The sequence below is a fragment of the Galendromus occidentalis genome, unplaced genomic scaffold (assembly GCF_000255335.2).
Source record: "Galendromus occidentalis unplaced genomic scaffold, Mocc_1.1 scf7180000075629, whole genome shotgun sequence".
Lineage (NCBI taxonomy): Eukaryota > Metazoa > Arthropoda > Arachnida > Mesostigmata > Phytoseiidae > Galendromus > Galendromus occidentalis.
This window is the reverse complement of record NW_003803619.1, coordinates 140,365-163,330: the sequence shown is the minus strand read 5'-3', so window position 1 is coordinate 163,330 and position 22,966 is coordinate 140,365. Positions and strand designations below refer to the sequence as shown.

Genomic DNA, 22,966 nt, shown 5'->3' with positions numbered 1-22,966 from the left:
GCAGCTTCTCGGGAAACTCGGAATTGCACCCAACCAGGAGCTTCAATCATGATCAATCAGAGCAGCAGCTTGTACTTCCAGCTTCACCGCATTCCTCACTCTTCTTGGGCATTGCTTTGAAACAGAGCCATTACGGAGAGTGTGAGGCCTCTTCGGAGCCTTCTCTATTGACACCTGGTTGGAACCGTTTCAGGTATTAGGGACTACTCTCCTGATGTTTGCGAGAACTCTCTAGTACAGAACACATGCTTCCCCTCCAACTCATGCGCTGCAAAATGATCGTTGAGTCTATAGAACAATAGAACGCCTTCGCTAAGGGATCCTCAATTCACCAGATTTATATTTCGGTTTCCGAGCCCGCTGTCAGATCGCGCGAAGTGCCGTGCAGAGAACACGGAAGGGGCGGGGCCAGCCAATATCACAGGAACTCAAGCGTTCGAGAATTTCGGCAGAATCAGAGGACGAGAAAATTGAGGCGATAGAAGTCCAGAGAAAATTTTCCCGCAGAGTGACTTTCTTTCCTGGCGATGGGACACGCGCCGACTGCTGATCAAAATCTTGAAGCTAGAATCAGACGAGAGAAACGTCGCGGGTCTGGGATTAGAACACTTTGACAGGACGGGGTGTTTCCGTTCACCGCTGCCTGCTGCTGGCACCACTACATTCACCGATCGTATGTTTTGCTCCGACCGTTCCGCGATTGTGATGATGGTTGAGCGGGGACGTGAATTTGAGCAGTGACCCCAGAAGCAGCCAGAGAAGACTAAGAGCGACACAGCAGTGATCCGGATTAGGGGAAGATCCCTTCCTGCGTGGAGTGGAGTGATCATCGATCATCTTCCCCGCGAAGTCGGTAGCGATGTCTTCTCCGGAGGAACAGAGGAAGCTTTCGCGCTCTTCTGAGGCGAGTGATCGCTAATTTAGACTCTCCCAGCATGCATCGAAAGCTTCACTCTGAATAAGATGGGCCCGAATCGACGGAGCAGGCATCTCGGAGTATCAAGTGGGGTCAAGAAATTCCAGCCTGAACTTCCTTTTTTTCCCTTCAGGAGCTCGGCGGCAGTGATCCGCAAGGTGCCGAGGCAGAGAACATGGTGAGTATTGGATCGAGAATCAAATTCGGAATGCTCTGCCCGCCGGCAAATGATATGTTCGTCTCGCGGTGGATTAATACGACCGAATATTCTTTCTCTCTATTCGATAGGATGAAGCACATTTTTCCGGAGACTTCGACGCTGCAAGTGGATCGACACCTTTTTACTGCTCGGAGATAAATTTCAATGAGATCTCTGACACTTTATCCATAGCATCTGGAATCAGCTCGTACTCATCGGCATCCAGGCTCCGGAGATCACCCAAACCGCCGGTCAGAAGATTGAGATTCTGTCGAATGTCATCGCAGCGAGTACCGCATGAGGCTGGTGAGGAGCTCCTCCGCTGATCGAATTCTGGTCTCTGCTTCAGGTGAAGGGCAGCGTTGTCCGTCACGTTCATCTTCGCCAAATAGGGGCGCAGCTCCAACGTGCGTTCGAAGTTGGCGAAATCGGGTCCCCGTCAGCCATGGCCGTTTCTACTTTGGTCGCTATCGGAACCTCGAATGGAGTTACCCTAGTTTTCGGTAGGACCGAAGATCTCGTTGTGGCCTATCCCTGACCTCGTAAGCTATAGATTCCTAACTCGACTTTGACCTTTTTGTTCCCTTCTGATGCTCGTCGTAGATTCGGAGCAAACGCTGAAGTGCAAATTAGGCAGCGCGGAGAGCGGGCATGGCTTGGTTTCAGCTGTATCATTCAACACGGATGCGAGTCGAGTGATCATAGGACATTCAAAAGGACATGTGAGTTCCCTTCTCAAAAACCCGATTTGAGTCCGTATTTCCCGCTATACGGAATCTCTCTGATTTGAGGAGCGCTTTCTCTCCAGATGACGATGTGGGACACATCAAATGGGAAGCTTCTCCGAAACTTAGCCGAGGTACACTCACCAGGCCACGGAGTTCTCCTACTATCGTTCACAGATGATCCAACGATAGCCGTAGTCACGGACACGGGAGGCTCTGTCTTCGAGATCGCCTTCAAGAAGCTCCTGACCTCGAGATCTTACGAAAGCGAATGTATCTTCTCCGGAAGGTGATTATTATCCGAGCATCTATGGTGGATGAGCATTCCATGGGATCCCGACCTAATTTTAGCGCTACAGACACACTGGGCTATAAAATGGAATATCCCTCTTAAGTCGCGGTGAGGTTTGCGCTATGGAGCCGTTGCGTGTACCGAAGAAGTTTCGGGGCCATCCCGTCGAGAACCTCTCCCTCGTCGCCTTAGGAACGGTCACCAAATGCATAGTCATCCATCTCAAACCGTTGGTGACCGTTGTCTTCACGCATCAGCTTAGGGTAAAGATGATCACTGATGAACCTCAACTCCTCCCAATAGAATTCCCTCTCGTGCAGCCTCTCCCCGAAGTGGGCCCTCAATCGGCAGATCAACTCATTTCTCTTTTCAGGCGGAAACCGACACTATACCTGTGCTCGCTTGGCAGTTTTCGTTCTTCCAAGAGGGTGCTCGTAAGGTTTGCTCTCCTGTTCTGGCCTTTGGGAGGAAGTCCATCATTTATCTCTTCCGAGTGAGTGGCCGCCGGACTCCATCGACTCGTCCAGATACGCTGAAGGCAGGGAATATCGAGAGATTGGATATGTTTCGGAACGGAGAGCGAAGTTCACTTCGATATTCCAGGTGCATACCCATGGGAACAATAAGGTCACATTTGAACCGCTGCCGACGCTCCAAGTCTCCTACATTATTCGGAACATATGCTTCATAAACTACAAGACGCTGGCGATTCTGGATCAGAAAGAAACATTGCGCTTCTTGGATGCTCGACTGGACGAACAGGTTGAAGCTATCGATTGTTCGGAACTCGACATCGTCTACGAAGGAAGTCGCTACAGAGCAGAAGACACCGGCGGGAACGTCAGCAAAGCCATGGCAGGTTTCAAAAACTTGGACCTCAGCAGGGGTGCTCGACTTTCACGGAATTCATGGTTCCTAGAATTTGCTCCTGCGTATGAAAATCTAACTATGCAGCCTTGCGATTTCCTCGCCCCCTTCCAGGCTGTAATCGGGGAGACCGCGTGTTCGAATACAATGGTCTCCTTTGGGAGTCAGTGCCTGATACTCGGGGGACGTGGGATTCACATTTATTCGATTCGATCATGGACGGACCGAGTGAATTTCTTCTCAAAGCAAAAAATGTACTCCGAAGCATTGAGATTCGCTATTTCGTACTACAACGATGAAATCGAATCGACGAGTTCCAATCGCGTGAGTAACGGTGGCGGCATCAACACTCGGGTCCAATTCCGAAATAAGCATGATTCGAAAAAAGAAAAAGTTGGAAAAGTTAGTCTTCCTCGACTAATGTTTCATTCATGCAGGTGATAGAGATAGTCACACCGAAGACAGAGAGGAGTCAAGCACTTGTCGCCGAGAAGATTGCACTCTTGATTGAAGAATTCGCCCTGTACCTCGTCGGCCGCGAAGGACAGAAAATCGACAACCTCTTGACTTATTATGCACAGAACGTGCCCTTATGCATCCACTATGCGGTCATTCTGCCATCGAAGTATCAAATCCTCGACGCTTTGTACGAGCTTTTCGCTCAAGATCCCATGGCATTGACCGTCTTCCTATCAAGTGAGGGGACATGAAGCCTTACATCTGTAGCGTGTAATGAGAACTGAATGCCGGAGTCCATCGATGCAATTAAAAAAAAATTGACCGCAGGCTTGCAACCCTACATCAGCGGCGGTGACCTCCCGGAAATGAACCCTGTCATAATTAAGGATTTCGTCAATCTGTTGAGCTGTGAAAACAAATTCGGAGAACTGGAGAGGTCCTTGGTCCAGCTGGCAATAACATCAATCGATATTCATCAGGTGGGAACATGAAGAGTGCGAATGTGAATTCCGGGAATTCCTGACCGCTGAAGCGATTCGATTCTGAACAAAACGGAGGATATTTTGTTTCGGCAGGTCATGACTGTCTGCAAAGAGAACCGACTGTACGACGCGATTATACACATACACAATAAAGCCATGTTAGATTACACTGGGCCGATCGAAGAAATGGTGGATATCGTTGCTGCTCCCCTCAACGAGAAACGAGAGCCGAACTACGCTGAAATCGAGGTGAGCGTTCGAAAGATGCTGGAGTTTGAAGGGATAATTTCGTTCTCGCACGAAGCAATCTACAATCAAATTTTTGTCCTATCAGGTCGGCAACAAACTTTTCGTCTACATAAGCTGTTGTCTCGCTGGAGCAGCCTACCCCTGTGGGGAGTTGGAGCCAGACGTCGCGCGCCGCACCAAAGAAGCAATCGTCGAGTATTTGACGGTCTCAGTGCCTCCCCATAGTCGTCGCGGACCATTCTACTGTCTCCGGACTCTTCTGCATTTCAACGCACGAGAATTTCTGAACGTACTTTCACTGGCTTTCGAAGACGAACGATTCGAATCAGCAGAAGACCGTAAGCAGCTGCGCCACGGAGACTCGATCGATAGGAGAATACTGATGGACAGTTCCGCCGAGGAAATAATTCGTTTCCTAAGTTCCAGAGGGCCTTGAGGAAACGGACAGCTCTCCGAGCCCCTTTCTCGTGGTGAATCAACATCGGCAGCGTATTGTAGACATTCTCTTGCAACTCATGGTTCGCGAGGAGGGGTTCGAAACTCATGAAATGGGTGCACTTTTCACATTCCTCGCCAGACAAATGGCCAAGCGGGAAGGCTCAATACAAGTTGATAAGCAGCTGTTCGAGCAGGTAAGGTTTCGCTTACATTGCATAATGAAAAGCCTGATCGTTCGATGTTCGTCGCCTGGGGGGTGAGGGATGTCCAGAGCTTGTGACCTGAAAAGGCCCCCGGCCTGGTCCTCCCGAGGGTCGATATGGAGATCTCTCCGATTCATTTCCCGATTAATGCAGGTTGTTGAGTATCTGACCAGCGTAGAGGACGAAAGCCGCATGGAGGAGCGTCAGCAAGCCATGATGGAACTTCTGACCAGTGGCGGCTTGAACGGTTCGTGAATATTGAAAGATTTGATATCCGCGGAAACTACGATGGGTTGTCTCGCGTTTATCTGAATGCATGTGAGGGAAGACTCTTAGACGCATTTTTTAACGCAGATATCCCTGTGGACCGGTTGCTGGAGCTCGCCGAGCCCGCCAGATTTTATCGAGTTTGCGAACTACTCTACGAGAGACAGCGGCGATTCGATAAAGTTCTACTATGCTACCTCAACGATCCTGCGCGTCGCGTGCAGAGCTTCTCTTACGTGATGCAGATCCTGAACAGCGCCGACACCAAGCCGCACGAGAAAGAACAGCTCGAAGCGCAGGTGGTGAACGTCATCGAGGAGTTCATCCAAGTGGACGCCGTCGCCACCGCGGCCCTTGTGATAGATCTCCTCCCCCGACATGTCAATACAATGCTAACCAAGCTCGAAGGCATGCCTGAGACGCAGTACCACTTCCTAGACGGGGCTTATAAAGTAGCCACGGGTGAATGTCAGAATGCCATTTCGGTCAAAGATGCAGAGACTGTTACCATGTCTCCGGACATCCAGGAGAAATACGTGGAGCTGAAATGCATGTTCGATCCTAATGGGGTGCTGGCGTTTCTAAAAAGTATCGAGTACTTCCGTGAGCACGAGGTTCTAGTCATCTGCAGGTCGCACGACGTGCACGAAGCGACTGCGTTTCTGCTAGAGAAATTAGGCGAAACACGAGAGGCATTTGAAAGCTATCTGTCTCTAGTTAGCGACTGCATTCAGCGTTGGCTCGAGAGTCTGGAGAGCATTGCGCCCCCGGCGAATTGCGACGCGGTGTCGGATACTTTGGGGAAAGTGGTTTATTTCCTGCAGAGGAACTGCGCTAGTTTAGAGGTGAGCCGAGTCAACCACTACTCGTTACCGTCCGGAGACATCCTATCCATTTGCGTCTGTCCTTGGAGGAGCACCTTGCGCATTCTTCTTCTAATAGATACGCTCTGTTCCAGATTGAGGAAAGGGAAACAATGTGGTTCCGACTGCTGGATGTCCTTATGGTGCCTCAGAAAAATTCCTTCGATCGCGTCGATCTCAAAGAGCTTACTTCTTCTCTACTGAATGCGATGATGGGTTATGTGACACCGCATTCGATCCTCACCAAAGTCATGTCCGATCCCGTGTACAATCTCAGTGAATTTAAGGAGGTGCGACGTTTCATCGGAGCTATGATAGAAACCTACAATTTCGAGCAGATCATGCTTTCCACGACGAATAACCTGATACAAGGGGACGTTTCGTGTAAGCTCATGGACTTGAAAAAACTCGCCAACCGAGCAGTGGTGGCCCCTGTCGCCAGCTGCGCGTCCTGTATCAAGAGCTTCTCTACATCCGATGTGCAAGAAGTTATCGTGTTCCGTTGCGGTCATGCATACCACCGGGAGTGCATTGACCATAAACTGGAAGCGACGTCAGCGGCCGAGCTGAAATGCCTAAAATGCGGGAGGATGACGTCGCTCTTCTTTCTCCAAAACCATGATGTCAAACAGTTCAAGAGCCAGCGGAGAGTCAGGATAATCCAACCGAAGTTGAGACCTCGCGAGGACTATCTCCAGAAGAAAGAATCCACGACTGTTGTAAGTTGAAAATTTTCCGAGTCGACACGTGTCGCGAGTTTTCAAAGCGATACACTGCAGCCGGACCTTCAGCTCGTTAGCGCTCCTCACAGACCTCATGACCTAATCTCCTCTTCTCGGTTTGCGTTCCAGTTCTCGACACTGTCTCCCGCGCAAATCGAGGCTTTGGACAATTTCAAGGCTAGTCAGCAGATTCCTCCGGACGAGTTGCGTACGCGAACGATGACGCTCCTCTCGCGGGATGACTTCAGACTAAAACTCTGCCCATCTCCCGACAATCCCCGTGCCATGGAGCTGCTCAGCTAGATTCTAAGTCATCCAAGATCCCGGCTGATAAATATTCGAGAGGGAAAGTAATATATGGAGCGTCAGCATAGAAGTGGTCCCATGCCGTGTTCGATATATGATGCGCCGACATCAAGATTTCGGATGGGTTTAGGCGGATGGACCATGCCATGAGAGCTCCTGGATCTGAAATTCTGTGGAAACAGTATTGAGATACACCAGTATGAGTCGGGGGCGCTTCCCGGTGTTTGTCCCAGGACCTTTTAGCTTTATGTCCCATTTCATGTTGACGCCAAGGAACACAATAAAACAGAGACTTTGCGAGAAAACTTGACAATGCATTCCTAGTGGAGTTGTTCTCGTCATTACCCCTTCGTTGATGCTGACTATATCATGAATCCTTAATAATGATTCATTATTATTGAAAAAAAGCAGGTTCGGTCGGAGGTCAAATGAACGTCATGAGATATGTACGTCATGTTAAGCGAAGGAATGAACATTCATTTATAGTCGCATTTATCCCGGGGAGCATTGACATTCGGTCACGTGGCGTACACCGCAAGGGTGTTCAAAGATGTCATGCAGATGTCTGAGCTATTCCTCCGGTTCGAATACAGATCGGTAGCCGTGAACAAGGGAGGTGGGTTCCGACAAAGCCACGGGCCGTTTCAGCTAGTCGTTACACGGGCGCACAATGTCGGAACAAACGTTCCTGGAAGGCGATCGCTTCTTGCAATCAAGTCTGCCAGATCGGACGAGGAAGACCAGCTTGGATTCAGTCCGGATAACGGTGACATACACGCACAAACACACACACCCGCCCGTGATCAAGCAATGGAGAGGGTGATTTCCGCCTCGCAGAAGATATCCGAATGTAGCAGGCTTCGCACCCTGGATGTTCCTTGTTCTTCTCAAAAGCTGGTTGCAAGGCTGTGCGCTCATTTAGTCGTGGCGAAGTAGCGACGAATGTATTGTCAAACCCTCTCTCCGATTTCCACCCCAATTATTGAAGCGCCCGCGTGAGGAAATTTTTACGCGCTGCGGCCCTATCTTGGCCGGCAATCAAAGAAATCTGTAAAGGGAAGGGTTGGAGTTCCGTATATAAGATGCGCTTTTTGAACAGAATGTTTCACACTGATCCCGGGAACAGCACGAAAGGTACAGGTACAGCCAAAAAAGTAAAGCTCGCTCGGAGAAATGCTCCAATGCGAGCTCGATTAGCCATCTCGTTCGAAACATTGGTCTCGATTCTGATTCATTTCTTCTCGACAGATGAATGTGCTTCTTCCGATCGTACTTGTCGTGCTAGCCGTTTTCGGCTCAATCGTAGAGGCTCAATGGGGACGTCCCGGACACGGAGGATTCCACAGACCCAATCACCACAGACCCGATTACCACAGACCCGATCACCACAGACCTCATTATCCCAGACCTAACTATCCTCATGGCGGACGTTACCCCGGCGGCTTCCACCACGGCTACCCGCCCCGTGGTTGACCCGAGTTCAAGTATCGACTGTGCAGGATCTCCATGAGTTGATCTCTCCCTAAGCTCCAATAAACTATTTCCCAAGAAACACCACTGAAGTGCCTTGCTTGTATCCCAGTACAGTCGATGACGCGGAGCTCTGCGCGTTGTTGTATTCGTGTATATACAAGTCATCATCCTGAAAATACGAATACGCTGGCGCTGTAGCATAAGGCAAATGATTCCCCGCAATCCAGCGGGCCGACCTAGTCCTCGTCATTTTTTTTCTTGCCGCTTACATCGTTCCCTCTCACACTGAATGTGACGGAGAGGGTTGAATCGGTCGGAGACTCGCGTCATATGTCTGAAGGCGCGGATCGGTCGACGCTCGGATCGGGAAAACACGGAGCCGCTTTTCCTGCTCTCCAAATGCAGAATTCACTCCACGTCCTAGCCCCCCAATGCTGCCGCTGAAGTATTAGGAATCGATCGTGGAAGAGTTCCCTTACCGCTGCTTCCTCGCGGCTGGGACTCGAGGAAAGCGAGCGCTTTCCTGCAGGGTTCTGGATGTCGTGTTGTCACCAGCAGCATCCCCTTGCTCGAAACGAATTTATTGATCACAAACTATGTTCACCGGTCGTGTTCCATCGAATCGTCATGTGACCAGAGGGCAGTAGACTAGAATCATATTCGGAGTTGAACATAGTCCTCGTCAGGGTCCCATTAGCTTTTACCCTTAAATACAGATTATCTCATTCATCCGGAGGTCGAAGGGTCGCGTTTTCTAGAAGAGAATCCTAGGTTCACAATGTACAAAAACAATGAGAAGACAAGCGTGAGTCCCACCATGTGGTGGGTTTTTGCCTTCTCGCGGGTACGTACGAGAAAGATTCCGAATCTCATCTGGTACACGACATTGATAGAACTAAAGCGAGAGTTCCAATTAAGACCTTATTAGATCCCAGATCCCTCTTGAATCATTGAAATTTATCACGAAAACTAGGCAGCCAAATCCTTTGCCTTCTCACCAGCTGATCCACGAGGCTAAACGATTGATTGAGTTCATCCTACAGCTCAGGAAAATAAATACTGGGTAGTCCTCTCACAGAGGTCCCATGGTGGTCTGATAGGCACATCGGTGTCAGCATCCATCATAGATTCTATGACTCGTGATCCCTCCCACTTGGCGAACTCGGCTCGAATGGGTTCGACCTCCGCAAAACTTTACGGACTACCCTTCGCGAAGGCTTCAAAACGTCTGGAGCGATGGTTCGTCCGTTGATATGATCGATCAACGTCTGATTTCTGGAAAATCATGAAAAATTACACGCGGCCGGCGCTCGGAGCGAGAACGCGAAAAGAACCTGGAGAGAACAAATAATTTCAATGGAAAAGTGTCTACGGTGCGCCGCTCCCGCGCTACAGACCTGTTGTCTACGCTAGTTTCTAGAACAACCAATCGGCTCGAGGGTTTCTTGGTGTTGCAGTGGGGTCCCTTATGATTTATACAGGCGGCATAAGCCAGAGCAATCGGAATATAGGTGTTCTCATGAGATCCAGTGAAAAGATGAGCCCAGGGTCCCTTAGCGTAAACGGCGACATCTTCTCCGCCGTGTACGCCACTTCTGAGGTACACCATAGCCTTGTGTGTGTACAAAGAGCCTGGAAAGAAACCTCATTTTCTCGAAGGGCAACGAAATCATACAGATTATTATTGATCGAGACCAGAGGCTCATCAATACTCACGGTGTCTCGAGTCGGTTTCTTCCTCAGCAGAGGCTCCCGGTCCGGCGGCGTAAGAGAGGATACTATACGGTAGCGAGTTTGAACTGCTGTCTCTACCCGCATCGCCTGTCACGGACACGTTTGGGAAGACAATTATTCAAGAACAGGGTAAATCATTGGTTCGATATACAATATTCAGAGGAGCATGATTTTGAATTATTTCCGGTGTAGGTATATCGCGCTCAGTCCTTAACGCACCTAAAATGTCAGTGCCACGCGCTGAGTACCCGTTCAGAGTGAATGCATGCGAGTGGTCAGCCGTGACAATGGTCAGAGTGTCATCCAGCGAAGTCATTTTATGAGCCGCAAGAATAGCCTTGTCGAGTTGATACAGTTCCTCAAGGGCATATCCGGCCAGATTTCCATGATGCGCTGTGTCGATATTGTGACACTCAACGAAGAGAATGTATCCTAAGACGAGACATAGATTCATTCACGGCTTGGGTAGAAGGGGAAAATGAACTCCAGATGAAGGATTATCCTCCTCTGGTCATCTCCTCATGCAACGAAGATGTCGAAGTCAAGACTTCCCGAACCTGAAGGTGATTTCTGTAAAATGTTGATGGCGGCGATGGTCATTTCCTCGAGTGTTGGCTGTTCATCTTCGACGGAATTCTTATGCTTGTCCTGTCTGTCGAAGATATTTTCCATGGAAAATTTCAATTTTCCCTCCGCGAAAAGTCCTGGGGAAGGAATGACCTCCAGTATATCGATCGCTTGCGCAGTCTCGACGAGGGGGTCGTGATCTAGAACATCTAGAGAAGCCAATCCCCGAATGACTCTCGGGACCGTCTAGCTGTCCAGAGTCAGGCGGTACCTCTCGTACGATTTCCCGCTCGAATAATTACTAGGGCAGGAGAATTCGAACTTCCTGTACGCGGCGTTGCTTCATCGTCGCACTGGATGACGTTCGATGACATCGCCCGCAAATGGCCGTAATCGGTGTGTCCAGAATCCCGTCTTGACCATACACAGAAAAAACGTGTCGAAGAAAGTACTCACCGAAAAAATAATCTCCTGGATAATCGCCTTCGTGGAGACGATACAGCTGCGACTTGTTCCAAATGTAGGACGCTGTCCGATTATTTTTGCTGTGTTTATCTAACCAGTCTTCGACGAGATTTCTACCGTCAGTCCGATCACCAGGACCGCGAACGGCCTTACTGCTGGATTTTGTTCTCCACTCATCCTGTGGCGCGATTTCGTTCGGGAGGAAATGTTTTCTGCCCCCGCCCATTATTACCTGGAATGAGAGCGTCATTAACGACGCGACGCTGGAACCCACTCTCTCTCTCCGGCATGCGCGGAGCCTCCAATTGATTGCAAGTAGTCTCTCGAGGGAGCTTGTGGCGGTAATTTCGGCATCGGAGCGAATTTTTCTACCCTTGATCCGACCTGGCGAATCCAGTATGTCTCATTCGCGTTGTGACGAGGTTTCGCTTACCCGGAGTTTCGAGCCTGGTTTGTCTTCGACCAGTTGTCGAGCTATATCTTTGGTTTTGCAACCCTTCGAGACCGAATTGTAGAAACTTCGCTTGCTCACATGAGCGTAGCCGCCCGCCGGCGAAGCTCCTACTATTTCATCATTGGTGACGATCCCTGTTTGTACAAGAATAGAATCTGTGGCGATCGCTATCGAACTTCTAGACGGGACGGGAAACTACGCAGAAATCCCACTTTCGATCTATCGAGGGGAGCTTACCTGTCCATTTGCCCTCTTTCTGAGCCCATGCCAATATACTGTCAACCTGGTTGTTCCTGTCGGAAGCTCCATCGCAATCGCTGCTCTTCACGTTGGCGGTGACGCCTATCCCGTGATTATTCGTCTTCACTCCGCATAAATAGGCCGTAGACGAGGCTGCAGAGTCTGTTGTTTGCGTGTTGGCACTGTAAGTCTGCAATCGAGCCGGTGAAGTTCTGAACGAATGAACCAAGGGACTACCTAGAGAATTCATTTCTGGGTTTTCATCAACCACAATCAGAGCAGGATTGCGAAGTGTGCTCCCCTGAGTGGCATCCCCCACCTTGGGTCTGGTAAACGAGCTGCTCGAGAGCTCGGAAGAAACGAAACGCTGTGATGCTTCCAAAAATACAATATCTGGAGAGGAGCGTTCCTCAGACCAAAAGTCCCCGTCCTTACCTTGGCTAACGATGTAAAGGGGAAAGTGTCTATGGCCAAGACACTCTCCTCACCGCTGTTCCGTTTCTTTTGGCCTTTGTAAATCCTACCAGCGGTAACCGTGGAAACGCCCATACCATCACCGAGGAAAAAAATTATATTTTTCGCTTGGTTTGTATTCATTTTCAACTGGAGACGTTGTGTCAGCTCCTCGATGCTGTTTGACCGCCAGAAATCCGGATCATCTGAAAGATATATCCAGGCTCACCATTCATCGGATTGGATGAAAACGATTGGAACAGCTCGTTTCCCGCTCAACCCCTGTCACAAGATTCCTGTCCCGACGTGGTCATGTGAGGGCTGGAGCCGTGCGTGGAATCGGTGGGAACTAGCCGTCGGAAATCCGTCCGGCCATGCAGCAATTCACTGGAGAACAGGTTCTCCTCTAGCGATTTGATCGGATCTTTTATCCGTCACCCCGCAACCAAATTGTCACGGGCATGGTATTTCCGCGATCGGGACAAGGGTTTTTGAGAAAAACATTCAGCAATAAGCGAACGAGCTTATACAAGCTATCATACATAGGATTGCATTGAGTAAAGTCAGGGACGATGAGCAGAGAAGGATATGGGCGTCAGATCCGATCGGAGCTTTGCAGTGGGACGAGTAACTCGAGCCCGACTCACTACATGATAGTTCGAGAACGGTGTGGGAGCTGATTCAAACTGCAGAAAAATTCCCAGAACTCCTCAGAGTAGTGATGGAATATCCTCAGCGTTCGATCCGTAGTCTAGCCCATAGGCAATGACGCCAGGAACGGAAATTGTGAAAGTTCGCAACTGTGTTATTAAGAGCACGGCTAATTGTTTTTAGCCGCTTCCGTGAGGCTTGGGCATTCGAAGGCTATGCACGTCGTGACGATAGGCAAGCAATCAGAGCCCACGTCCAGCTCTCTTCCATCATTTTCCACCTTGTTAAGCGACAACTTGCTGGAAGAGGATGTGTTCCACATCCGGCCGGTCGAGCGGTCTCTTTGAATCGCGAATCCTCTGCACGTAACTCCGTATTTGTCCTGCCTCTTCGGTTCAGCTCGGGGTTCCAACGCTCTCCTCCCCGTTCCCTGCATCTGGTCAGGCGCTCCCAAAATGATTCGTCCCGGTTGATAGTCTGAGGTGCCCTTATGTCATACGAAGAGCTCATGCGACTTCGGACTGGAGTCGCATTGGGCACGCCTGGCCTCGAGCTTAGATCGAATCTAAAACATCGGGTGCTACCACTCCGAAACGGAGCGCGTTTGGCAATATTTCGGGATCGCAAGCGGTATTGTTGCTTATCGGAGCTTTTGGAGCCGCTCAACTAAGTTTCAGACAGATGTCAATTCTATACGAAATTCGGTCAAAGTCATTCTGAATCTGGCGTGCTCAGTGGCTCGGTGTTTAGCCCGGAAACCGGGTTACATAACAGAACATGAGGAGCACCGGCCACGACGACAGCCCCGACAACGTGAGCGATGATATTGCGGGTCCTGACACAGCAGCCTTCAAATTGTTTTCAAGCCAACTGTGAAACGACGACAATTGTTTGAATGAAGTGTTTCGACTGACGGCAGATAAAGTGTGGATTCACCGATAAAAAGAATGAATCTTTTGTTCTACCTCACGAGCTTCCTCCGGAATGAGGGTCCGACTGAGGACTGATTGTGAGCCACATGCATTTACATATGTGAACATTTCAAGGTAGAGAAAGAGCGCATCCGAAGGAGCCAGAATATGGCTTAACCTGGTCGGAAACCGCGTACCCGCGCCGCGCCTCTCAGTGCTTCCCATGTTTTTCCGACGACTCGTTAAAATCCCACAAACGGTTCTTGGGATCCACATCGTTTCAAGTGTGACCGTAACGGTCACTTGAGTCGTATGCTGTGAAAATGCTTCATTACGAAAGCTACATTCCTCGTGAACAATAGCGGTATGAACGAATCGTTATCTGAACCATGGTAGAAAAACAAAGCGTCCCATGCGAACATCGGGAAACTGCCCTGATATTTTTCACACCGGTAAATCGAGGCACAGTGTCGGTAGAGATTTGCGATCTCTCATTTTTCAAATACGATGCGGTAAATCCTCGATTAGCGTGTCAGACCCGAGACATTAATGGGAAATGCATGATGAAACTTCCTCTCGTCACTCTCTCCTTCGATCGGTCCAAATAAGTAATAATTCCGAAACTGATCGGAATTCCCGAAGTGAGATAGGTGATCACTAGTCACACACAATGCGGTCAAGCGCTGCTGACCTTGGATTCTTCTCTCAAAAGAATTCGTGGACAAGAGCCGAGCTCACCAATAATTCATCGGATTGCCCTCGCTACTCATCCCGAACCGCGCGTCGGAGTCTGTGATCGACTGGAGCGGGGGCTCGTACTCTCAATTAGACGATTTATGCTCCGACGGGACTGAAGGTGAAAGTCGAGTAGCTCCCGTCGGACGAAGCAAGATGCGCGAAACTGATAAGTGTGTCGCGATGCTCCGATTTAGAAAGATAAATAGTCGACCGACCGAGGAATAATCTGTGTGGGCATATTGACTCCAGCGACACTCGACCGCGAGCGCGACGCCGAGTGAATGAGAAAACAACGGAAGGTCATAACACTTGTTTGGGAAATGTGGCCTACGTTCAAGAGCAGAAATTTAGGGAGCATGAATGCACACCTCGAATGTCTTTCCGCGCTTGATTCGGGCCCGATTACGCCTTGCCCACGAAGGAGACGATGACGCGGTTGATGGCAACGTGTCATGAACGTGTCGAAATAAAGCTAATTTGATGACCGCCGCCTCGTTGCCCGTCCGCGCGCCTGCGAGCCCGACTGACTGACTAGCTGGTTGGTCGGCGGGTCGGTTGCACGTTCGTGTATCCTCGGCTGTTTCTCCTTGAGGCTCGTGCGCCCGCCCGCCCGCCCGCCTACGCGGTCGTACTCGTCGACTTTTGCCCATCCCATCGGCATTAGCATAGATATGATGATACCGCGGGAAGATGAGAGGAATTGCGCAAGACCCCTTTCAGCCTTCTTTTTCCGCCCGTATGCCTAACGTACTCCGATGGACTCCTAAGGGAGGCCATTGGCTTTTATGTGCTCTGTACCACTACGTCGGAGCCTTGCACTCTCGTTCTGCTACACATTGCATGCTGTACGTCCGTTGGCTTCTCCGTATATTGCATTGTAGGCTGTTCAGTCGAGCCCTGTGGAATGATCATCCGGGGAGTAAACGACAGATTAATGCCCTGAGGATATCCCTGCTTCGTCTATATTGGAAAAGAGGACACGGCCGCCCCAGCAGCGGGAGCACTACAACCAGGAACACAGCGCCGCCGCCACCTGCTGCTGGCGGCAAAAACGTCGACCTTTGCCTCGCGTGTTCAACCCTCGTTATCTATCTGTCTATCTGCCCATGTGTTCCTCTCGTTGTCTCATACGCTCGTGAGTTCCGCTCCCTCAGTGCTCTGCGCCACATTCAATATGTGGTCAATGTCAGCTACTCGACACATATGGAGATGACTGCAGCCCTAAAAGAAGCGATGGTAATGCCCACTAGCATGGGATTATGAGTCTGCCCCGGCTCCTTGCCGGCTTCAGACATAAAAGCCAGACAGCTGTTGCATTAGCGACAACGTAAAAACACAACGCAAAATCTGCCCATTGGAATCACTCGGCTACGCTCATCAACGGTCTTCAGTGCGGATTTGTTTATTCGTGCGTGTACAATGTAGAACTCGATACGGGCTCCGGCATCACTCACGTTCCGCTTTCCCACGAGGATTATTATAGATTTCACTCTGACCGAGAGCACACGACAAGGTCGACAGGTAGCATGATAGGAGGGGGATAATCGCCTTCATGACGCCCTGCGCTTTCCTGGAAATGAAGTAGCTCTCTTTAGTTCCGGGTGATTCTCATCATCCGCTTCGGATTATTCCATTCACTTCGGAGTCACCGAACCGAGCGGAGTGCTCGGCAGTCATGGAGGAACTCTGTATCTTTGCCGCATGAGTTCCCGCATGAATCCGTGGAGTTTGAGTCTTGTGCATGTACGATACGCACATTAGATTCCCTATAAGAAGTTCGCTTCTGAAATGCGTGACCCCACTGCCCTCTTCCCCCCGAAAAGTTGTTTGGACAGCCAAGACTAGGCCCTTTAGCGAACCATTAGTGTTCGAAGTTCGTGGCGTCAGTACATTGCGGTTAACTAGTATCAATAACGTTGGGGTGCAGGACCGAGTTGAGTAAACCCGAACGGTCACAGGAAATATTTGTGTACTCTCCATTGAGAACATGAGCTTGGCGAAATTGTGTCTCCGCCCGGAGGCGTATTGAGGGAGTTTCGAGACGAGAAGAGCGAAAATAACTCATCCGGGAATAATCCCTGAATGTTTATTCGTGATAGTTCTTGATTCCCAGTAAGGATATATTCCACAATTATAGCCTTGGGAATCATGGACTATTTTTCGCGAGATACATGGAGTCCACAAAGGGGCCCAATTAAGGAGGCGATGTCCCGTCGTCGCTCAACGGACGTCGGTCGAGGAGTACAAAGTGATAATTCCAGCGGGTCTAGTCTTTGACGTTGACAGTCGATGCGTCATGTAGCTGTTGGGTGGTTTAGCACGCTCGGCAGCGTAGGGAGCCCGCCTAACAATCTCATTTTCACCCGCTCCTCTCGACGACCGAGGTTGGAGAACGCGGGATCCGGACCGCCGAGCGAGCCGGGTGAGGTCCGAAGGCGCCATCGTCTTCCGGAGACGTCAAGATCATTGTGTCGTGATGCCCTAGTCCCCCCGAATTCAAGACCACTCGACCCCCACGATGCCCTTCCTATCCCCTGAATCTCTTTACTCCTGCATCGATTTGTGGCCGGTATTCAACCAGCAGCGACAGTTTGCGGTTCCGTGGTTCTGGCCCCAGAGATCCGCCGATCCGAGTGAGACAACAGGGGCCCGGTGTTTTCGGCGACCGGACTGTGAAAACGGCTATGATTTTATTGTTCTGAGCCCGCACTTAAACTCCTCATTTGTTTTCCGTTAGCTGCCTCCCCGCAGTCGGGTTGATGCCGGAGCCATTTAGTTGGGATCAGCGGCTCAAGAGCGAGTCGATTCCGCAGTCAGTGAACCAACCAAGCGAACGAGCCTTTTAGTGGACCAGTGTCCACTAGAAACCCTGCCACGACGATCGACGTCCACGGCAGAGCGCTTAGCATTCGACAGCGGAACTCCAGCTGCACTGGAAAGCCCTGGAGAAAACGCTGAAATTTGCAACATCGACACGATTGTTGCGGCGGTCGCGTAAGATTTCGGTTAGAATTTCTGCCCTTGAATGTGTGCATTGAGAACGAGTATTTGTCGAAATGACCAGTAGCCGGATCCGTAGCAGTGGTAAGATGGTAGACCACTGCCGATTTCCATCAATCACTGATCGTGGGTCTCTTGCGTGGGATTCATTCTTAGGGATCGGGACTAGCGAAACGTTCTGGCGGTAGATAGACGAATAAACAAATAAACGATATATATTCAATAAAGGCTATAGTCTGCCCGGACAGGGGCAGTCTGGATGGCGAGGAGAAGCTCGTCGCTGCTGGGGATTCTGAAGTTGATGGATGAATGTATATCATGGCAGAATTTTCACGCGGTTATGATTGATCGATATCTTCTTCGGTGGAAAACTACTAGTTTCGAAACGGAGAAGTAAAGCTAATTTGCGGCTGAAAGGTCATACCGCTATGTCGATTCAAGGACTGGATGAAGACCTGAACAATCTACATCGATGAGCCGAATGTTTGCAAAAAAAGTTGAACGCGATCGGGGGCACACGGACACCACAGCTGTAACTGTGCTGAAGGGAATGAGGCCTTGCCTTTCGAAAAAATCAGTCAGACGCTACCATAATTCCGATATATTGGTTTTGCGGACAATGATATTCCATCCGCGACTGTGCAATACCGTCCGGCTCGGAACCCATTCCGATCTTCTGGCCGTGCTTTTGATTTTCGGTCTCTCGTCGACGCGCGCTCCGACCCAGCGCCGGTGTCGTGGACGGTCCGGCAAAGCGGTCTGCTAGGCAATTTAGTTACACAATGAGCGACGCAAATGCTTGAATGCCTCCGAACAAATTTGCCTATCTCTCTCGACGACAGTCACACTGAATCAGGATCCGCCGAATAAAGATAGGGGGAAAGAGAAGAAAAGAAAGCTTGACTCAAGATTGCTCAGATAACTTGATTCTCTCGCCGAAGTTTGTGACTTCATCGCCAATTTTCCGTCGCGGAGCGAATCAACAAAAAGTATCCCATGTGGTAGTGGAAACACTTGAGGTACTATATTTGTGGAATTTCTCTACCAACTAAGAGCGGGATCTGAATTTTCTGTCAAAAACTACGTTGGGGCTTTTCTGGGCCAGGAACGATGTCACGAGCGCCTTGGGGACTGGAGGCAGACTGCGCGTCGGCGTTTACCTATTCCACGAAACCCCCAGCGCTTTTTTTCTCAGGATATTCGACGCCGAAGAAAAAGAGGAAAACCTCGCAGAATAATAATTGTAAAACAGGTTGGGTCTCACGAAAAACTCGCAGATGCTGACGACGAAGGACGTTCGCTGAAAATTTCCACGGCTTCGCAACGAATTGAGTTTGGATCCGCTCTACGCGTAACTACGTGAAACCGCGAGCGACCCACCGATCGGACTTGATTCTATCCATGACCATGCGATACTATTCTCAAAAAGGCGGTCTTGGTAGTGATGCGTATTAATCCGATGGCCGCGTTTTGCGTCTCACAAAACATGCTGGTAAAGGCGACGATCACGTAGCGCACCGTTTTCGAAAGAAAACCGTATCGTCAACAACAATTCGACAAAGAGGAAGATGGCCGTAAGAATTCTCGCCTCCACGACATCGGCGGCGACGGCTGTGCCGGTCAGGCTCCCCGAGTGGGCAGTCGAGGAACTTCACCAACACTAGGAAGAGGTAGATCGACCACTTCGGCCGGAGATAGCCCGCGCGCACGCATCTCTTGTGTCAGCGGGAAATGATACGATAATCACGGAATCCGTCAGCGTTCGATTGCCATGCTAGGCAAACCGGATCGACAAATTCACTGTAAGGGGCGAAGGGCGATTGAATCAACTCACCTCAATGGGTGTGTTCCCAACCCGGAGAGCGATCGTATGAACAACAACAGGAGTAATCCTCCTACAGCTGCCGTTGAATCGCCGTTGTCCGAGCTGAGATCAGAGACAATGTTGGCGATACATTCGATTGAAGTGGTGAGCCACCTGTAGGAGGCAGAGCAGATAACTCTCACTCAGAGCTCATGGGAGACTCGAACACGCCAGAGCACAACAGTCCGCGCACACAAGCTCTTGTAATCCATATCTAGCCGAGGCATTTTGTGTTGCTTGAAGCATCGCTGACAACAAAAGCGGGCGAGGGAAACGTGAAAAGCACGTGCTGCTTGTTGAGGGAATCGCATTTCGGTGAAAGAGTGTTGTGGTGGGCGATATGCTCAAAAACCTTTCTGGGATTGCATAGGGAGCAACCATCAATCTGTCAAATTCATCGTTGTTCATCGCTTATCGGGTGTAGATAGTCTACGAATAGTTTGAGGTTGAGGAATGCGGAGAGCTCACCGACGTATGTTCACATGTTGATTCGGAATTAGATGGTAGCATCGATTTTTCCTCGGAACATTGTCGACCGGGAATCCTCGGTGGGGGAGCTCGTGTTCTGAAGCAGAGCGAAATAAATTGAGATTCAAACGCTCCCTGATTGAGTTCCTCATTTTTCAATTATCCCTGCAGCAGACCTCAGGAAAGAAGTGCTGTTCTCAGGTATCCAAACTACAATTCCCCTTCCCGTGCTCCGGAGGCAGTAGAGCTCGCATTCATCCTGAGAGAACCGGTAATTTCAGCGCTCGAGTTTAAGGTTTCCGGACGACTCTGACGGATATCGGGTTCTCGCGGATCTCAGTTAGAAAAAAAGAATTCGGCAACTAGAGCAGTTTTCTTTTTCTGAATGTCTTCATCAGAACTCGTTCATGTCGATGTTCGTCTCAATATTTTTCCGATTGAGACGACGCAAAAGCCGGTCGATTGGGAACAAGACGGTGATGGATCTCCATTCCGATCCGGAGGCCCGACTCCAGCGAGAAGTTTCACATTGCAATCGACGTACGGGCTTCGAATATGCAGATTCACGGAAGCATAATCGATGAAGCTATGCAAGGTTGACTAGTTGGGCTGGATCCTTCCAGAGGCTTCAGCTCTGAGGGACCGTCACCGAGCTCGGGTCCGCGATAGGCTAGGCTCCTGACCACAAAGGAAGCTCATTACAACGAATCACTTGGGAACCAGAAATTTCGCTCTTTGTGCTGAAACACGCCGGAGTGAAAATAAGCACCGTCGTGTCGAATGCCTAATCATCGACGCTATATGAGAGAGTTCGTATCACTGAGTTTTTCGTTTGACCGCGCTTCGTTGTGAGGAGGCTTCAGCGCATCATCGTATTGGACGGAAACATTCAGCCACTCTAGTCAGTCTCCGGGCGAACGCAAGAGATGACACCCAAGAGAGGCCGGCGATATTGCGGTCCCCACGACAGCGCGGACCTACATATGTATATGGGCCCTTGAGCGGAGCCGAAGTTCGGTGGGTAGAAGAGAGATAAAGCGACGAAAGAACCTTCAGGGAACGCACAGCCGGTTGGAAAGCGTTGCTTCAGACAGCTTCTGGAGCTCCGATTCCGAGGCTGAGTGTTCGCAGCGGTCGGCATTAATCAGCATGGACACGATCCGTTTCTTCCCGCGAATCTCCACTTGACGTCTCTAGGTCGACTGGCCCGCTCGTACGCACTTCTGCTCTTAGAGAGATTGCACGGTACGAGATGCGCGAGTCTCTTAGCAGAAGAGAGATTCTATCTTCAAATTCCTCGTACTGTGAAGGAAAGAGATCGATGTCTTGCGGGTGCGCCTCAGTCGTCACGGAACGCCGCAAAGTTTTCTCCTTTCTAGGTTGCTCCCGTTCCATCGCTGGAAAGGAGAACACCCGACGACCAGTGAGAATTAGGCACGCATGGAACTGGGAGAGCGATTGCTTCGCACGCGGAAAGGCTTGGAGGTCGTGCACGGCGCGGCGCACCCGAATCGTGTTCGGTGGCGTTTTCTGGAATCATCCGAGGCATCGTCATCCCTGAGGCTTAGCTGAGACGGGGAAATGCTCGTCTTCTCCGGTGCGCCGCTCCTGTGTGCGCAGGAAATCATGTTCGTGTTACCTGCCCGATTTTCCCTCTCTGGAGAACGCTCCGCAAACTTTGAGCTCCGATTTTCAATTATAGGCGCTGCTTCGCGATCCAACAGCTCGTGATTCTCCGAGAGCGAAACTCGGTCTTCTAAAAAATCCCAATCCGAAGGCAGCGCACGCAGGTGTTGCTTTGCAGCTCGGAACTCGGGTGTAATGGAGCAGACGTGAAGCTGGTCGCGTTGTGCTCTCCTTCTTCGGAGCAATGTAGATCGTTCAAAAACGCTTCAGGTTTATTTTTGAACTACCCGAACACTGTCACAGAGCCGGACAAGGCGGCCTCAGCAGTGGAATTCCAACGCTGTTCTAATACAGAATCCAGAACTCGTGCGAGACTCATTCTCCTCGAAGCGCCGGCGTCGTCTAACGTCGCAGCACAGTGGGGCCAAATCACATTTTTGGTGGACAAAAGTCTTCTCCGGATTTCGATCTCCAGTGATAGCCTAAAATATTCACCGAAATCTGGGAGTCAGAAAGCCATAGGTCTTTCGATATACACCGCTATTGGGAGAGAGCGCGGAGCTGTCAAGGTCAAGATTTAATTGGAGGTGCGATCTGATATTTCTTTCTCCCAAACAAAGCCTGACAAAGCTCGGAAATGAATACACTCATACACTTCCGAGGCGGCTCAATGGATTTTCCCGAAACACCTCCGGTCCGGATCTTGCGTTTGAGACGGGTTTGGACCCCGTCAGCTGGTTTCGCACCTGCCGAGCCGAGGAATCAGAGAACACCTCCAAGCCCGAAAATTCATCAAAATTGGTGACTCTTGGAAAGTACTTCCCACCCTTTCCCGCCCGAAAATTGACTCATTGGGGGACATATGGGGCCTTGAACTATCTCAGGAAAAAAATTTGTCACCCGGTTTTTCCCGGCTTTCGAAAAAAAATCATCGAAGTTGACATCAGAAATGCTGAATACGTAGGTTCTGGTTCAACCTATCTTCTGTTAAGCGAGGATGAGGCCCCCACGAGAACTCAAGTGTGACTTCCGCGATCACTGACCTCGACGAGAGCCTGATTCCGTGTTATTCTCCGGACTCTCTGTACGAAATTCGGAGTGAATATCGAAAATATCATATGAATGAATATCGAGATGTTCGTGAAAGATACGAAGCAAGTTCTGCAAGAGCTGTATCCGTGTCACCCAGCAACGCCGTATGTTCGTAAAATCCTGGACCACAGCCCACAGGTTATCAAATACCTTCCCCTCTCGGTCGGCATGATGACAGAAGGAGCTCAAGAAGCACGGAACAAGAACTGTCGGCGCTATAGATTGGAAAATACCTGGAAAAA

At 50.2% G+C, this 22,966-nt stretch overlaps 2 protein-coding genes across 2 annotated transcripts; one reads left to right on the top strand and one right to left on the bottom strand.

Annotated features, from left to right (window-relative positions):
* Positions 1–859: 859 nt before the first annotated feature.
* Positions 860–7,302, top strand: Vps8 (vacuolar protein sorting 8). The gene is made up of 19 exons (XM_029112354.1): positions 860–904; positions 1,050–1,094; positions 1,205–1,366; positions 1,465–1,618; positions 1,719–1,837; positions 1,924–2,129; positions 2,236–2,395; positions 2,506–2,625; positions 2,736–2,987; positions 3,114–3,323; positions 3,437–3,695; positions 3,786–3,937; positions 4,034–4,189; positions 4,275–4,527; positions 4,616–4,821; positions 4,984–5,077; positions 5,185–5,942; positions 6,056–6,679; positions 6,812–7,302. The coding sequence occupies exons 1-19, from the start codon at positions 860–862 to the stop codon at positions 6,983–6,985; spliced, it is 4,149 nt and encodes a 1,382-aa protein (XP_028968187.1). The 3' UTR covers positions 6,986–7,302.
* Positions 7,303–9,244: 1,942 nt separating this feature from the next.
* LOC100909334 (alkaline phosphatase) lies at positions 9,245–19,674 on the bottom strand. The gene is made up of 11 exons (XM_029112423.1): positions 19,509–19,674; positions 16,129–16,244; positions 12,357–12,580; positions 11,919–12,111; positions 11,661–11,815; positions 11,219–11,459; positions 10,753–10,899; positions 10,411–10,627; positions 10,178–10,260; positions 9,859–10,093; positions 9,245–9,736 (listed from the first exon to the last, which is right to left on the bottom strand). Exons 2-11 carry the CDS (start codon positions 16,226–16,228, stop codon positions 9,592–9,594), a joined length of 1,740 nt encoding a protein of 579 aa, XP_028968256.1. The 5' UTR covers positions 16,229–16,244; positions 19,509–19,674; the 3' UTR covers positions 9,245–9,591.
* Between the last annotated feature and the right edge of the window lie 3,292 nt (positions 19,675–22,966).

Coding starts and splice junctions, on each gene's coding strand:
- Vps8 (XM_029112354.1), top strand. CDS start 860: ATGTCTTCTCCGGAGGAACAGAGGAAGCTTTCGCGCTCTTCTGAG. Junction 1,095..1,204: donor GTGCCGAGGCAGAGAACATG/GTGAGTATTGGA, acceptor TCTATTCGATAG/GATGAAGCACATTTTTCCGG. Junction 3,324..3,436: donor AATCGACGAGTTCCAATCGC/GTGAGTAACGGT, acceptor TCATTCATGCAG/GTGATAGAGATAGTCACACC.
- LOC100909334 (XM_029112423.1), bottom strand. CDS start 16,228: ATGAAGGCGATTATCCCCCTCCTATCATGCTACCTGTCGACCTTGTCG. Junction 10,628..10,752: donor TTTACAGAAATCACCTTCAG/GTTCGGGAAGTC, acceptor GTCTCGTCTTAG/GATACATTCTCTTCGTTGAG. Junction 10,094..10,177: donor AGAAACCGACTCGAGACACC/GTGAGTATTGAT, acceptor GTTTCTTTCCAG/GCTCTTTGTACACACACAAG.